This window comes from Ochotona princeps, chromosome 9 (genome assembly GCF_030435755.1).
Source record: "Ochotona princeps isolate mOchPri1 chromosome 9, mOchPri1.hap1, whole genome shotgun sequence".
Classification (NCBI taxonomy): Eukaryota; Metazoa; Chordata; class Mammalia; order Lagomorpha; family Ochotonidae; genus Ochotona; species Ochotona princeps.
Genome location: NC_080840.1, coordinates 48,528,461 through 48,546,824, shown reverse-complemented (window position 1 = coordinate 48,546,824; position 18,364 = coordinate 48,528,461). Strand labels below are relative to the sequence as shown.

General features: G+C 40.4%; 1 protein-coding gene across 5 annotated transcripts in view; it reads left to right on the top strand.

Annotated features, from left to right (window-relative positions):
* The window catches only part of ASPH (aspartate beta-hydroxylase), a 201,655-nt gene extending 186,825 nt beyond the window's left edge, over positions 1-14,830 (top strand). For 3 of the 5 annotated variants that reach the window (XM_058668659.1, XM_058668660.1, XM_058668662.1), the window contains exons 22-24: positions 1,255-1,346; positions 1,683-1,816; positions 13,928-14,830. In XM_058668659.1, coding sequence (XP_058524642.1) covers positions 1,255-1,346; positions 1,683-1,816; positions 13,928-14,078 — 377 coding nt within the window. In that variant the 3' untranslated portion in view covers positions 14,079-14,830. Of the gene's footprint in view, positions 1-1,254; positions 1,347-1,682; positions 1,817-13,927 lie in introns of those variants that run through there. The other 2 variants (XM_058668661.1, XM_058668663.1) reach the window with 2 other exon arrangements.
* Positions 14,831-18,364: the final 3,534 nt, after the last annotated feature.

The following is an 18,364-nucleotide window of genomic DNA, read 5'->3' as shown; positions in this document are numbered from 1 at the left end:
GTATTGCTTCATTGAATATATCTTTAAATGCAGCTTCTCTTTCTGTGCCTTCTGGAACTCTCTTGACTCTTATATTTGTTTTTTTAATTATGTCTCTTAATGCTTGAATACTTTTTTTAGCTTGAGTCAGTTTTATTTCCAGGTTTTTGATTGTTTCCCCATTGTGGCAAGAAATATCTAACTTTAAGCAGATGAAGTTAAACTCAGCTTTAGATGTAGAAGTTCTTTGTGGGAATCTTGAATAGAATTAAAATGTCTAAGACTTCTAAAATTCCAGTTTCCTTCCCTATGAGAGCAAATGATGCTGTGTGCATTCTGAACATTTTTTTTTTATTTTCTAATACACAGTGATTACATAGAATGTGAAGATGTCCCTCAGCCCAGGATGCTGAAATCTATACCCCAAATCTCAGGTCCTAACAGTGTTACTCACAGAAGCGTCATCTAACAAGTGTCTCCTCTGCATTTTCAGGGCATTATTTTTCATCTATACATTGGAAAATGCACTAAATTCCTATAGAAATGGTATTCTTTGCTTTATCATTAATACAGTCTGAGGAGTGGATATTAGACTAGATTAGATTAGACTACTGTAATAAATTCCCATAAATTTAGTGCTTAAAATACACATATGCATTTTTGCTTTGTTTTGTGGTTTTGTTTTGTTTTGTTTGGATAGCCTCAAGGCTAAGAAGTCTGCAGCTGGTCTCATTGTGACATCTTGGAGGTCCAGCTAGTAAAAGCTGTCCACATCCCCTGGTTTGTGGTCCTGTGCCATCTTCAAAGCCAGCGAAGTCTTTCTCATTCTGTATCATTCTAACTCTTGTCTCCCTCATCTACCTTTAGGGACCTTATGCTTAGTTAGTCTTTAATAATGTCTTTAAGATGAGCTTGTTAATAATCTCTGTGCTATCTCCAGCCTTAATTTCTGTTTACATTAAAAATTACTTATTCCCATGTTGCAGAACTTAAAATGTGGACAATGAAGAGCGGATATTATTCTGCCTGCCATAGGGAAAAAGTAAATATTCAACATAGATTGCACCTCTCCTACCTTAGTCAAATACTTCATCACTGAGCAGAGAATTTGGGTCCTTGCTCTGACAGTCACTATTAACTGGGGGAAAACACTTCATCTTTTGTATTCACTCATTGTTCTCATTGCTAAGTATGGATATGGAAGTCATATATGGCTAAGTTACAACTTTCCCAAGCTTTGCTTTTTAAAAAGAGTTTTACTTTTTATTGTTCTAGGAAGAAAAAATGAGAATGCTTGCAAAGGAGCTCCTAAAACCTGCACTTTACTAGAGAAGTTTCCAGAGACCACAGGGTGCAGAAGAGGACAGGTACCAGGAGGGTTTGATGTGCCAGGAGAACTCAATGAGTTGTTGGGAACAGGCAGTGCTGACTCCATAAGAAGCAAACCTTTTCTGTAATGCAAATCGATCTATCTTTTCTCACTCCACTTTCTTTATGAAACCCAATTACATATGGTTGATGTTAGAACTAAGGGTGGAAATGTTCAGTGTTTATGGCTTTGTGGAATATGCAATCACTTACATTTAATTCCTTCACAAAGGAATAAAATGTGAACATGAATGCTTTCAGTGGCCCTAATCCAAATTGACAGACATTCTGTACTGTCACTTTAGTGACTAAATGAGTGTGTATTTCCTGCTTAGATCAAATATTCCATCATGCATCCTGGAACTCACGTGTGGCCACACACAGGGCCCACGAACTGCAGACTCCGAATGCACCTGGGCTTGGTGGTTCCCAAAGAAGGCTGCAAGATCCGATGTGCCAATGAGACCAGGTATTTTTTTTTATCACTTTCTCTGCTACAGCAAATCTACATTTGCTTGATCATCTCTATTAGAAGCTAAGTGCAACATTTATGCTCCTTTGTTTCTTTGTTCTTCCTATTGGCCTAGAGATAGGGCACAACTTTTGGGTGCTCTCCTTGGTCATTTCTTCTCCAGATACTCTTATTCACTTACTGAGCCTTCTTACTTCTCTCTGTAGGTAGGCACACTTGCATCCAGGTCTGCTAGCATGTACTCAGCCCTGCATTATGTTATGTATATGCTCACTGCTTTGCAACCAGACATGTTCGTAAATGTGGAAAGTCCTCTGCATAAATACTCTGTGATTTCTGTTTCGTTCTGGAGAATACCAGACCATGTGGTACAAAAGAACCTGCTTGTTGTTCTCAGATACCAATTCTGCCACTCAATTCTGTGTGATCTTGGCCAGTTATGCAATCCCTTCAAATCTCTGTCTCATGCTTATGAAACTTGCCTAGATGACATTGACCCTGCAGGGATTTTTATTGATTAATAAAAGATACCTTAAGGCACTTCATCCATGTTCTTGCATCAGCATGCAGGGATATCATGATGAGCATTAAGTCTTCTCTTCCCCCCCCCCCCACTTTTTCCTTTTCTACTCATGGCAGGTGTTTTCAAGAACTGTGAAGAAACCATGGTTACCCTGGCTTTTGTGCCTGTAACCCTTACACTCAGTACCTTTGAAACACCGTCTGTTTCACTTACCCAGAATAAAACTGTTAGTAATACTCAGTTTAGTCACAGAATGGAATCCCTGCTCTGATTTCCTGGAGTACACATCAACTCCTGCTGTCTGTCTTCATTGTTTGGTACTAATTAGAATGTATTAGCCTTGTCTGCACAGTGAGTGGTCAGCTCAATGAGAACAGAGACCAAGTTGCTGATTACTTATGCATTCATTTCTTGTGGTCCTTTGTAGCAGTTGGAGTGCTGAGTGCATGTTCAAAGTCTTGCTCATTTGGTCATTGATGGGTATCTGTCCTGTGCAAGGCAGAGCAGCACAAGGTGAAGACAGTGTGGGCCATCCTCTGCCACATGGTTCTGACTGGGAAGACAATAGGAGAGTGAATGCCATATGAGCCATAAGAACGACAGGTCTGGGCCAGGAAACAGGTGCAGCTTAGGTTTAGGAATTTTGGTTAAAATACTAGAGATTTGGACATTGAATACAGAAGAAACAAAGGCATTCCAGAACAGAACAGCATCTGCAAAGGCATAGGGACCAAAATTTATGAGCCACATGCAAGATAATATGCTCCAGCACAGTGAGATAAAACAGTGCTTCTAACATTAGCATCCCACATTGAAAAACCAGTCACATTCCTGCTGCCCCACTTCCAATTCAGTTACCCGCTAATACACCTGAGAGGGCAGCAGAAGATGACCAAAATATTTAGGGCTTTCTGCCCACGTGGGAGACCAGGATAAAATTGCTGTCTCCTGGCTTTAGCATGGTCCAGACTGATTGCCATAATTGTTGTGATCATTTGTGGAGAGATCCAATGAGTGTAAGATCAGTTTCTTTCTCTCCCTCTCTCACTGTCTTACTCTCTCTCTTCTAAAACATTTATTCATGGACCTGGCACGGTAGCCTAGTGGCTAAAGTCCTCGCCTTGCATCTGCCAGAATCCCATATGGGTGCCATTTTGTATTCTGAATGCTCCACTTCTGTTCTAGCTCCCTGCTTGTGGCCTGGGAAGGCAGTAGAGAAAGGACCAAAACCTTGGGACCCTGTACCCATGTGGGAGACCTGGAGAAAACTCCTGGCCCCTGGCTTAAGATCAGCTTAGCTCTGGTCTTTGTGGCCACTGCTAGAATGAACCAGAAGATGGAAGATCTTTCTCTCTGTCCTCTCTATGAATCTGGCTTTTCAAGGAAAATAAATAAATAAATCTTTACAAAAAAGATTTATTCATTCACTCCTTTAATGGAAAGGCAAAGTAATAGGGAGAGACAAAGGAAGAAAGAAATCTTTCATCTGCTGGTTCTCTCAAATGGCCATAACATCTGGGGCTGAGCTTTGCAAACTAAATCTAGGAGCCATGAAGTTCCTCCTGGTCTCCCACATGGATGGTAAGGACTCAAGTATTTGGACCATTGTCTGCTGTCTTTCCAGGTCCATTATCAGGGAACTAGATCTGAAACAGAGCAGCCAGTGTCTAAACTGGCACTGCAATATGGCATATTGGCACTGCAGGTAGCCTGTAAGAACACTGCACCATCATACCAACCTCGATAAATAAACCTTTAAAAATATTTGTATCTATTCTGAAATTAGGAATCTAAGGTACATGAAAAATAAGGTGGAAATGAAATAGTTTAGAAACTAACTTATAAATTCTTTTGGATAGCAAACAGATGAGATGAAATGTCTGTAAAGAAGTTATTGTGGAAGCTGCAGTTGATTGTGATCAGGGAAGTTGAGGAAACAATTAGCAGGTTGTCACAGCAGCCTGTCCAAGAGATAAGACCAGCTGGAAGTGAGGTGCTAGATAAAAACGGAGAACAGAAAATAAATTGAGACAACCTGAGTTCTTTAAAGCAACAGAAGTGTGCTCTACCACAGTAACAGAGGCCAGGGTCTGAATCAGGATGTTGACCAGATTGGTTGCTTCTAGGGGCTCAGAGAGAACATACCATCTCCTTCCTAGGCTGGCTGCTGGCAAGACTTGGCGCTCTTGTTTTAATAGTGCATCCTTTCCATCTCTGCCCCTGTATTCACTTCTTTCTCCCAGTCTCTATGCTTGCATTTGTTCCGTTTTCATCGCTGTAACAAAAACCTGAGACAAGTTGTTTATGAAGGAAAAAGGATGACTTGGGCTCAGGGATTTTGGAGTTTCCCGTTGCAAGCTTGGGAGGCCCCTTTGGTCTAGCATCCTAAGAGAGCAGTGGATGGTGGATATGTGCAAAGGAAAGAGAATGTGGAGAACCCAGTGGGCAGAGATAGGCAATGCACTTTTCCTTTACTTTCTGGTCCCGCCTTATAAAACCACCTGGAATTCATCACAGAAGCCTCACCCCAGCAGCCTGGTCCAATCCAATCACTTCTCAGGGACCCCCGCCTTGAAATACCATAATTGGATTAGGTTTTCACCCTGAATTCATCAACTTCCATATTAGGGAGCAAGCCTTTAATACTTGGGCCTTTGGAGGATGCCGAAACTGGTATTCAAACCATGGCATCATTTCTTATCGCTGGTAAGGCTACTTCTCCTTGGATTTAGCACCCACTCTGATCCATGATGATTTACTCTCGAAATCCTTGATTGTGTCTACAAAGAACCTTTTTTCAAATAAGTTTACATTTCTAGGTTCCAAGTAGATGTATTTATTTAGTAGAGGGAAGTTGACATTCAATCGCTATCATTAAAATCAGCCTTTTACAACAGATAAGTCCCCACATTGTTGGGAGACGCCTCAATGGCAGTATGATGGACTTCTGAGGGTACTTGGAAGGTACCTAGTGAAAGACCAGAGAACAATAGGGGGTGAGGGGGAAGAGAAACCCCAATGCCCATTAAACTGTGGCATAACATAAAGAATTAAAAAAAAAAAAAGCCTTTCTCACAAAATTTCTGCCTTGAGCGTCAGTGATCCTAGCCACAACCCCATAACCTTGCTATGTAAGGTTGGGGTCTTCAGCTGTTTACAAAATGAGGGTCATGCTGTGTTCAGTGTTGTCTTTCATTTCCAGACAGCTGGGGTAATAATGCAGAAAACTGCTATAGAGTTTTCTTTTCTGTGCTATGTGTTTGTTACCGAGGATCTCCTTCCTTTATAGTCTATAAGATGAACTCTTCCAAAATGTTAATCCCCAGCTGTATAAACTCAATTCAATGAATAAGCAAGCCAAGTGAATGTGAGTATTAATTGTTAACCCCAAGGAGGGCCTGAGTTGTTGGAGCTTTAAATGATTCCAAAGAAGGATTCACTCTTTTGAGTCTCTAAGAGGCCTTCCAAATTACACTGGAGCCGTTCCAAGAGGTGAATGATGACCTCACAGACCTACGGGGGACTATATTGATGCCTACAGATTGCCAGCCTCAGATGGCCAGGATGCAGCCAGCCAGGAAAGGACATGTTGGCATTGGTGTAGCCATGAAGAATATATCATCAGTCATTTAATTCCTCTCTTTATGTCTATAGAAATTGTATCCTTTCCCCACACAGCTCAGCTATTTCACTACCTATATTTTCATTAAATGCTCAAGATTTCAGTTAGGTAGACTGCATAGAAATCATATGGCAATGCTCGTAGTAAGTGAGACTTTAATTCTTTTTAATCTGCTGTGAGTTGTTAGAACATTTGTTTTGTTTCTACAAGTTGTCCAAGAAGATAAAGTAGTTCTTAAAATTGTCAATTACATATGGAAGCTCTGAATTACTAGATCATGTAGACACTTTTCACCTTTGCTTTCATCTTTAGCACTACTTTCCCTGAAATCCTAAATCCGTTTGCAACATTAACCCAGCCATCATCTGTGTTGCAGTGTGACCCGATGCCTGCCTATCTGAGACTGTAAGACTGCAGGAGCATTTTTTAACTGAATGAAATGTTCTCCTGAATGTTTGTTGGTTAATAAATAGTATCATGTTATCACCTTTCTTCCTTCATTTGAGCAACTTAACACATCAATAAAGCACTTCAGCTGTGTTCTGTTTAGCCTGGCTGTGTGTTGCAACATTACACAGCAAATACACGGAATGCACACACACATTTTCATGTCTGTACCTGTGCAGGGAGGGCAACTCTCACATCAAAACTCATTAGGTTCTAAACCTTTATTGGCCGAACTATTGGTTGAGAAGTTAGAATTAATTTCTCTATGGTGCTGGTAAATGATGTAGAGATTCCTCGTCCAGTCCCTAAAAGGTTTTTACATCATAATCGTCATTTAAAAAAGCACCAGAAACAATGACATTTGTAATAATGTTTCTATAGAAAATGCAGCCTGAGTTTCTTCTTGAGATTTTAGTATAACTTATCTTTGTGAATTCAAATTAAATAAGTGAAGTTAACATGTTTTGGTTTCAAATTCTGACTTTCCCTCCAAGTGTAACTTAAGAAAACCTGCAACACTTCACTGAGTTTTGATTTCCTTATGCGATGATAAAAGAGAATTTCTGTGTGTATTGAACATAAAAACAATCCATATGAGTGCACTTTAAAACTGTAGTTATGGGCCTGGTGCAGTAGCCTAGCGGCTCAAGTTCTCACCTTGCAAGCTCCAGGATCCCATATGGATACTGGTTCATGTCCCAGCCTTCCCACTTCCCATCCAGATCCCTGCTTGTGGCCTGGGAAAGCATTTGAGGACGACCCAAAGCCTCAGGACCCTGCACCTGTATGAGAGACCTGGAAGAAGCTCCTGACTCCGGGCTTCTGGCTTCAGATCGGCTCTGTCCTGGCCATTGCAGCCAGTTGGGGAGTGAATCATCAGATGGAAGATCTCCCTCTCTGTCTCTCTTTCTCTCTGTATATCTGACTTTCTAATAAAAAAAAATCTTAAAAAAACAAAAAACAAGCACTATAGTTACAAAGTACCATATGGCAGGTGCACCAAGTCTGAGGTTTTATACTCTTTTTGTTACACAGAGATTTCTGCCCTTTGTGTTTCAGGGAGTGGATGCAAGCACTCCTACAACAATGGACATGCTCTTGGTGCCTGGCATGCGCACTCTGATGGACTGAAGTGAGGAGCTCTAGGAGCTAGGAACAAGACAAAGAATATACACAAGAAGGCTGCTGGAGAAATGGTGCAGAGGGGCAGTGGTTGAAGGGGTCTGGACCTGGGGGAGCAGGAGTCAGGGCAGCTCCACATATCCTGAGAGCACCTATACCTTAGTCCCATTTCCTTACCTCCCCGAAGCTACCGAAGCTCAGAGAATGGCAGTGGCCCCCATGAGGATGTCATGCTCTATTCTCTTTCTCTTTTTTCACTTTTAAGTTTGTATAACATAGTTCCATTGGCTCCCCTCCCACGTGCTGGTTTCCCCTATATTATTACAATAGTATAGTCTTTCCACAACAGTTACAAGTCCATCATTCTGCTACTTAAGTGTATCCTGACAGCATAGGTATAGACATGTTAGAAAATCCAGCATCTTATTGTCAAGATACATTGTGTTCTTGTTATATTCCAAATCCTTGTGCTGCCGGTACCCTAGGACCAAGAGGAAGAAGAAAGAAAGGAGAGGCAGTGCAGATGGGCAGCAGGATGGCATCTGGAATTCCCAGGTCCTGGTAGAGCGACATACAGCCCTGTGACCACCTGCATGGCAGGGTGCCACCACCACAAGGCAACAAGTGACAGGGCTCTAGGTCAGGGGCTGTCCAATGATGAAATATATGCAGAACCTGTGGAGAAACGAGATCCTTTGTCAAGTTAGCCATCTTACAGTGAAACTAACTATTTTACCTGAAACAAACTAGCAGATACTCTGCCTGTTTCTCAGGTGAAAATTTCTTCATTATATTCTGTGAAATGTGGTGTGGAAAAGGAGCCCTAACCAAGGTCTTGGCTCAGAGAATTAAGAGAGTTGTAGTGCCAGAGGAGCCTTGCAGGCTGTCTTTTCTTTATATGCTTCATAGAAAGTATTTTGGTGTTTTATTTATTTTTAAAGGTTTATTTTATTTTTATTTGAAAGGCAGTTACAGAGATCTCACATGTGCTGGTTCATGCCCCAATGGCCACAACAGCCAGATCTGAGCCAATCTGAAGCCAGGAGCTTCTTCCCTGTCTCCCAAGTGCCTGCAGGAGCTCAAGGATTTGCACCATCCTCCACTGCTTTCCCTGGCCATAAGCAGAGAGCTGGATCAGACGTGGAGCACTCAGGACTCGAAGTAGGACCTTTATGGTATACTGGCATCAAGTAGGGGCTTAGCCTACTATACACCAGCACTGAGCTCCATTTTATTGATGTTAAATACAGAGCGACAAACAGAATGACAGAGCATTTCCATCTGCTGATTCATTCCCCAAATGGCTCTGATGGACAGGGCTGGTTCAGGTTGAAGCCAGGAGTTTCATATGGGTCTCCCACATTGATGCAGGAGCCTAACTACTTGAGCCGTATTATGCTGATTTTCCAAGCACGTTGGCCTGGAGCTGAATCAGAAAGCAGAACAGCCAGGACTCAAACTAGCCTTCCCATATGGAATGCCAACATCACAGCAGTCGTTTATCCCACTGCACCACAACTCCGGCCCCTTCTAATGCACTTCTAGTCATTACACAAATGGGGAAACCAAGGCTTTGCCACAGTTGAATGGCTGCTCAGTGTAAGAACACAGTTGTCTTCACTTTTAGAAAGCTGCTTTCTCCAGAGAAAGAGATTGTTTTCTCTGTGTGGTAGGGGGAGTGGAAGTACTAAGAAAACCATTTCATATTTCAGTAATTTGGCAGGTCAAGAAACCTCTTTGACCCCTTTTGCTGTGCCTTCTAGGCCACAATGGCAGAGCATCTGATGCTCAGAATGACCCAAGGGCCATGCTGTTGATACAACAAGCCTAGTGACATGCTTCTACTGAGGTGTCCCTGTGGCACTGCAGAGAGCTGAACCTCTCTCCATGTGCTCCGTTTGTGTGACACTTGCAGCCACTGCATTTGCATACCTCAGCATTTCAGCAGAGATCACTGATATATTACCTAGAAAGATTTTAGGTGGAAAACTCCATGAACTCCTGGTATTACCTAGCCTTATTACTATTGATGACATTTTCAATAGAATTGCAAACACTAACTAGCTATGTAATTCTATCATTATCCTTCATTATAATTATAGTAAATTGAAAAAATAAAAGAATATGTAAGATAGCTTTTTCTGGCAACCAGATATTCTCATAGCTATCAATAGACTGTGGAGAAGTTTTCTTCTGCTCGTGGTAAGATGCTCATAGAGTGAATTACCCAACCAGGGAGGAAGGCAGCCCACCCCATCCCTAAGCCTACTTCTTCGGGTCTTGCCGTATGTGCTGAAGGTGTTCACAAAGCAAGTGGCCTGGAGAATGCCTGTGCACTCTGTTGGAAGTCTTTAGCCTCCATTCAGAAGAGATTACAGATCTTGGCCACCTCTGTGTTCTGTCTCAGTTAACCCAGCAGCTCCTTCAGTCTGGACCCAGTCTCCATAGCATGATAAAATCCCCTCCCTTTCCTCCTTCCGAATGTGGTCTGGACTGTTTGTTCTGGGTCTGTTTGCACTGTCCATCATTCTGATAACTGATTCAAGGGCACCATGTTTAAGTATTCGGAAGGGATCTACATGAGAAAAATCCCCCACTAATAGGATCATCAGTATTTTCTGACAAAAAATTATGGACAAAGAAATTTATGGGCAAATGTCAATCTCTATTTAGCAGGATTTAATTCACTATTGTTTTATGTTCCTGGGGGAAAAAAAGCCACTTAAATGTTTGGAATACCTCCCAGTTTTCCTGTTTAAAAAAAATGATTAATTAGCAGTTTACACTGAAATGCATTTGACTTAATATAACTTGTAAGCTACAAACCAGTGGTGCTAATATTCTAGACATGTGTACCCATATTCCTGAGTGACCATTGTGTCACTGGGCTAATAATTTTTCGCAGTTCATACGGAATTTTAGTGAATGGAATGCTTAAGTATTTTCTCCCATAAAATTTACAATCCTAAATCTTGACTTTGCTACACCTCTCAGAGTCTAATGAAGACTGTCACTTTGTGCAAGCCAGAATTTTCTCTCATTATTTTAATTACTTTCACTCCTTTAAGTATCTTTCAGATTCACTGCCACCCAAAAGCTTTAATAATCACTTGTCACTGTTGTACAAAATGTATTCACAGACTCTCTAAAGGTTTTTGATACCTTAAACTTTTAGAAATGTTCACTTTTCTCAAGTGAAGTTAGATTTCTTAAGGAGTAATACAAAGTAATTTTTGGTGACACTCATATTTTCCCAATATTTCATCTCTATCTTTTCTTTTGCTTGCTATTTCTGTGTACTCATTTCTTCTCTGTTTTTGTAACCTCTACCACTGATTATTTACTGTGTGCAAACCATAGCTATGTGCCATGCATCAACTATGCAAATGAGGATATAAGACTCAAATATCCTGTGTACAGATCATCCAAGTTATAATACTTGAACATAACAATTTTTCAACTGTGTGTGTGTGTGTGAAAGTCCTCTGCATTCAGTAAAGCTGTACTTGGAATTTTGAATTTGATCTTTTCTTGGGCTAAGCCTGTGCGGTGCCCCCTGTCTGCCCATCAGCAGCAACAGCAGTGTGTGCAGCTCCAAGCCTGCCTTCTGGTCAAGAGAAGAGTAGCCCACGCTCTGGAGCACATTTTACTGCCCAGCTCAGATGCTCTGAACACTAGGTGAAATTCGTGCATTTTCTAGCTAGAATACTTTTAACTTGTGATGGGTTTGTTGGGACATAAACTTACTGAAAGCCAAGAAGCCCCTGTCACTGTTTTGCAGTCATATAAATAATAAGAGCCAGAACCTTCAGGTCTGCTATCCACCCCCATATCTCTTACCTCATGTTCTCCTTTACTTTTCCTCTGTTTTCCTTATTATAGTAAAATACATATTACATAAAAATTGCCATCTTCTCTCCTTTCTTATTTTATTTATTTGGAAGACAAAGTTATGGGATGAGGGGTGGGGTGGTAGAGAGACAGAGGTGGAAATCTGAAGAGAGATTCGTAATGCATTCCCTAGGTGGTCACAATGGCCCAGGCTGTACCAAGCTAAAGCCCTGAGCTAGGCATTTCATCCGGGTCTCCCACGTGAGTGTCGGAGGCCCAAGCACATGGGCCATCTTCTGCTATCTTCCCAGGTTCATGAAGTATAAAGGAATCAAACCATTTTTGTAAGTAGCACTTTAACCCGCTGAGCCACAATACCAGCCACCTGTTTTTCAGAATGTAGTTTGGTCATTTTAAATACTTTTTTCTTCTAAAGCTATCATCATCCACCATGTCCAAAACTCTTTCCATCTTCTTAAACTGAAACATCATATTCACTAAACAGTCACTTCCTGCACCCTCGCCCTGTGGTTTCTGGCAGCCTCCCTTCTACTTTGTATCTCAATGAATTTGATTCTTCTAAGACTGTAAATGAGTAAAATCATCCTGCACCTGGATTTCACTCGGCATTATGTCCTTGGAGTTCATCCAGCTTTGAATATATCTCAAGATTTCCTTCCTTCCCATTGTGAGAATATACCACATTTGGTTTTCCATGATTCATTCATGGGCACATGGGTTGCTTACACCTTTGGGCTGTTGTAGATAGGGCTACTGTAAACACAGTTGTACGTTTCCCTGCTTACAATCTGCCTGTGTTGTAGGCTTGTCTGGGACACCCACTGACTTGTTTAATCCAACTAAGAACATCAAGACCTAATATAGTTTCATTTTTCTTATTTCTCTTAGCTCCTTTTCCTTTCTTTATCTGAAAGTTTGATTCTCCATGGTTATAAATGCCTGTTCTGTCATGTGCCCTTTTTACTGTTACATAGAACTCTAATGGAACTCTTGTAAACCTTCAGAGAAATTGTAGCAATGACCCCAGCAATGCTTATTTATTGAGTACAGGACATGAGGCTAGGTGTGCGTGAGACAGCAAACAATCAGGGTTGGGGGTCGAATGAGTGAGTAGCAGAAGTATTGGTTTAATGAGCTTTTAATTTGTAAATATGAAGTGCTTTATCAGTTACTTTGAGTAAACTGGAAATGTATTGTGAGAGTCACTCATTATGTCACTTATTCTCCACTGGAGTGATTTTACACATATCCTGCCCAGTCTCTGGGCACTTGACAATGAGTGGAAACATTTCTGTTACACTAATGTGCAGGTCCTTCTGCTGTCTAATGAGTAGAGACCATGGATGCTACTGCCATCCTGACAGTGCACAGGATAGCATGTCCAACACAGAGTGCTCCAGCCCAGACCAAGAAGCCCTCCAATCTGTAATCTTGCTCAGTTTACGTTGATTAATCACCAAGTAAGGAACATTGAAAGACACCAATTATTTTCCTGAAGAATGTCTTTATGACAAGATGCTAGCTTGAAATCAAGCCAGTATATTGATGCCATAATTGCAACTATTATTAATTCAGGATGTAAAATTTCAAGTGCTTAAGTGTAATCTTAATATATATAGGGGAAATTTTATTTTAAAAATATAACCTAACATTTAAGATATTGATAATTTATATATATAAATATATACATGTATTTTTATATATCTATATATAATACATATTTAAACAGTAGGAAGCGTTGGCATAATTAATGAGCTTTCTTTGGATTTGAAAAACATGATGAAGCAACCTCCTGTGTAAGCTTGCTTTGTTTAGACTATATTTAGACCTAACTCACCATCCAGATCTCTTAGGAAGTAACACTGTAGGCTGTATGGGGTGTTTTGAAAAGTTGACTTAAAATATCCCATGGATAACCCACTTGCATAGCAAATGACACTAAAAATATACAAAATCCATTCCCACTCTGCGCATTTTTTTCCTAACCAGTATAATAGCTTGAAAACACATAATTTGACTACATACTTTCTCATCACGAAGTTTAAGCAAAGACTCACTTCCATAAAATAGAACTTGGGACTGAAAGGAAAATCATTTGATGATGCACCTTCCCCTGCCAGGTGTCCCCAGGGGCACTGAGACATCTGTTTCCTGGTCAGGAAGGGCCATGGAGTCACTATCTGGGGAGTTTTTCTGTGTGGGAGCTACCATAGAATATGTTTAAATGCCTGCCTGATTAAACTAGCTCTTCCTTGGGTTACAGCCAGAATCAGTGGGATTCTACAAGTATGCCCTTATAATCAATCCCCTGTCTTTGGTGTATCTTCAATGCAAAACCATGAAAATACAATGTGTATTGCTAAGAATCCTGAAATCCTGTCTTGGTTGCCATAGAAGAAATAAATTTTGGCTTGGTGTTCTGGTGACCTGGTTGGATCCCAAAGGTTATCATAGAAAGGGCTTCCTGCATGGGAATGGGAATTGATCCTCAGCCAGCTGACCCACACAAAGCTATACTCACAAACCTGTCTCTGTGTTGCAGGACGTGGGAAGAAGGCAAGGTATTCATCTTCGATGACTCCTTTGAGCACGAGGTGTGGCAGGATGCCTCGTCTTTCCGGCTGATTTTCATCGTGGATGTGTGGCACCCAGAGCTCACCCCACATCAGAGACGCAGCCTTCCTGCAATTTAACAGGAATTCATCCAGCTTGGAACTCTACAGAGAAGCTGTCTTCTTTGGCTCTGTCTCTTTGGGTGTGAGGAATGAAATTTGAACACTAAGGTTCTTCATCCCCTGAGAATTTCTGTGCCTCCTCCTAGGTTTTGAAGTCACAAAAGAGGATTTGTCTCATTGTCATTCATTTGGGGAACACTCTTCTGTATCATCTCCTGACAGCACTGATCGTATGCCTGTACTAAGATGAACACTTGACAGCGTCTGCATTGCCAGCCAAAGATATTTTTCCATGTAGAATAACAAGTCGAAATCTGCATATTATGAGAATATGTGTATAAACTGTGAATATATGGCTTTAGTTCATAATTTTTCTATGCAACTGTATTTTTCTAGGATTGCTAAACTGTTTTGTCATCACACATCATTACATTTTGTTGATTGCAATGACAAACCGTGTAAATACTTTAGCTGCTTCATGATAATGTCTCCTGGTGAACTCCAATTTCCCTCTTTCAATTCTTATAGTAAAAGGCGCTCATGAATTAGGCAATATTATTTTCCTAATACAAAAGAGAACACATAATTACATCAATGCCCGCGAACTATCCTGAATCCCTACCTATTATCCGCATTGAGTCTTGTAATTTTACCTCATTGTGTTAATGGTAGAAATATTATCAAAATCATTGTTCTTTCTAAGAGGAATTTTTGCATTGGGATAGAATATGAGATAATTTTTAAAGAGACATAAAAATACTAAATAGAAGTTTTTTTAACACCAAGTATAAGGCCTTGTTTGTAAATGGATAAAAATTGGAGAAATATGTTCGTTGAGAACTTGGCAGATAGGTACTGCTAGAGGATCCTGACTTTTTTGCTGTCTGTGAGGAGGGCCTGGGAACACAGAGCATCTCCCTACTGTCCAGCTCTGGGAGACGGTTTAACCCCCACAATTTTGTAAAATTATTAAGGATAGAACAGAAGGTCACCATGGATACTGGGATATCTATGCTAAGTATAAGGGGTGGAGACTGCTCTTCTATTTGGACATGCTTAGAAGACTCTTGTATCTCCTGGCTTAAGGAACTTTTGGTGTGCCTTTGGAACACCACTTTGAAAGTGCAGTGACCTAGGTCCATGTGACCTAGAAATCAGAGCTGAAAATGAACTCAGCCTACTCATTCCCCAGATGACCAAGTCATTGATTTACTATAATACCAATACTTTGATTTTGTGTTTTTAAAATGCAGGCTAACCAGAAATGTTTGTTATAAGAATGTGATGATATATACTCTGGTTTCTCTTCAGATCGTATAAATCTTTCGCCTTTTACTAAAGAATGTGATGATGTTCAGGCACTGAATCCTAAGCCATGATGAACAAAAATACTGCCAAAATGGCATATAGGTCACTTGATTTTGTTCGCAGGTAGAAAAATACAGCTTTACTTTCTTTTCTTTACAATACCAAGGAGACTTCCCTGATCTAATTCAAAGAAGATTTCATGGGTTTGCATTGTGGCATTGTGCGTTAAGCCACCACCTGTGATGCCAGCATCCTATGTGGGCATTGGTTCAAATCCCAGCTGTTCCACTTCTGATCTAACTCCCTGTTAATGTGCTTGGGAAAGCAGTGAATGATGACCCAAGTGGTTGAACACATGCACCTGTATGGGAGTCCTGCATGAAGCTCTTAATTCTTGTCTAAGGCCTAGTCCAGCCCTGGCTGATGTGGCCATTTGGGATTCAAGCTACAGATGGAAGATCTCTCTCACTCTCTCCTTCTTTTCTCTCTCTCTCTCTCCCTCCCCCGCCTCTATAATTCTGCCTTTCAAATAAGTAAATACATCTATAAAGAAATTCTTTCTGTGCCAGTGTTGTGATGTAACAAGAATGGCACCTATAGAACTGGCATTCCCTATGGGTACCAGTCCATGTCCCATCTGCTCCACTTCTCATGCAACTCCTTTGATGGCCTGGGAAAGGTAGCAGGGGTGGTCCCGTTGTTTGGATCCATGCCATCCATGTTGGAGACCCAGATGAACCTGCAGGCTTCAGCATAGTCAAGCCAGGGCACTGCAACCATCTCAGGAGTTAAGCAGCAGATGGAAGATCTCTTTATGTCTCTCATGCTATCAAAAACTCTTGAGTTTCAAATGACTAAATCTTTTTAAGAAAAAATTCCTTAATACTGAAATTGACTCTTCTTGACTTTACAGATAGTGGCTTCTAGTAGAAGAGTATGCAAAATGTTTATCCTGTTCTTTCTGTTTTGCCAGTGTGCAAAAACCCCACAAAAGCAGATGCAGAGGCACAACAGAAAAACTGTCAAATACCAAAATGCAGAAGAGAAAAGAAAACTCATGAAAAATAATGCATTATTTGTGTCCATCAGTATTTATTGAACAGAGGAAATGACTGACAAAGGGCAGCACGATCCGGTGCTCATGGCGTGACATTTGCGTCACTGTTGATTTTGGTTCTCATCAGTAGAGTGCATACACATAAAAGAGATACAAACTGTAATCCATCATTGCTGAACCATCACCTTACATTCATTTAATGAAATTATGGGATAGAGGAAAACTAGCTCTTAACTAAGCAAATATATGGTATTTAAAATCAGGTCACTACAATAAGGTTCTAAATATTGTCAGTTGAAACACCAGAGGTATTATTACTGTTGCAAAGGGTTGGCAATAATTGATTCCAATAAGATTTTAAGTACTTGGATTCCACACCTGTTTTGTAAACCAAAGTGCAAGATGGATTTTCTAATTCACCTTAATTCTTTATGTTTCTTACCTTTGTCTTATGAGGAAAGTGTTTCGGTCACTGCATTGGTGGAATTATTTCAGTATTACTGTTTCGTGGCTTGAAATGTCTATACAAAATGAATTGGTTTTATTTATACTATAATGCAAGTGCTTGAGAAATATTTTGCATTGTGTTTCAATATTATTTCTTGAATTGTGGAATATAAAAATGAATTCTGTTGTTATTCTTTACCAGTAGGGAAAAAATGAAACATTAGAAAGAAATACAATAAAAGGTTAAGATTATTATCTGTTGCGGGTAATTGTGGCCAATTGCACCACATTTTTTCTTTTGAATTTTTCAGTTCACAAATTAGTACTCCCAAATACTTAAAATAGGAAGTCAAATTTTACTGTGCATTATCAACCAATTTGGTTTTTTGTTTGGTTGGTTTGGTTTTTTGTTTGTTTGTTTTGGGTTTTTTTTACATTGAGCACCAATTGATCATAATAAGAAATGCCCTTGTCAGGTAGATGTCTGGGCAAACAAGCAATTTGCATTGGTCTTGAAATCATTGGAACAAGCAAGGGTATTATATCCTATTACGTCTGTTTATTTTATATCTGATTTACTTTGAATGGTAGTTGGGAACTCCGTTTCTAAGGAGTAGATAAAGAAATAAAATGATCTTTGGCATTTTATCTTGCATTCCTTGTCTTCTCTGATCTCAGTGTTTGTATGTTTGCCATCTTTCAAGATATCTTCCTCCATGATTGAATATCAGCCTTCCTAGCAACAGCCAGGCCCTTTCTTCACACCTGTGATGCTTTTAGGAATATGGGGAGTTAAGTGGCTTGGTAGCTCTTTGCTGTAGTGAACCAAGTGAGGCAATTCAAATGTATTTGTTGTGTGTTTTCAGTGAGACACCTCTTCTCTGCTCACACACACTGGACTAATGGGTTCTCCAGCTATCTGTGGGAAATCAACGTTGCTAAGATGAAATAATTGCATCCCAAATTACACAGATCGCTTAAGCTGGAGGCCTGATGAAAGATAGGGCATCAAAATCATTTTTTCAGGACATCAATATAAGCAAACTGCAAATAGCCAGACCTATGAGAACATGCTCTTAGGCAGAACGATTCAATGCTGGTGATGAAGTCAGAGAAAATAATTCAATAAGAATGGAAATTACTATTGTCTTGGGACTTAGCACTGCATTAAACTTGACCATCTGACCGGCAACAGTTTAACTGCTGTTTTTACCTGGAAACATACTTGATCTTATAATGCAAAAACTGGAGAGTCCCTGCACAATCCCTCATAAAAATCCTTGTTCTGATGTGTGCACATCAAGCAAGTGGAGTTTTCCTTGTTTCAGTTCTTTTAATACCATATGTATTTGGGGAGAGTTATCTTTTTTACATAACTGCATTGCTTCATGCTCCATCCCCTCAGTGAAAAAAGAAACTTTATCCAACTTTAGCTGCTCAGACTAACAGCTGGTGACAGTCATTGCTGGGGTAAGGAGTGGAGGGCCTCCAG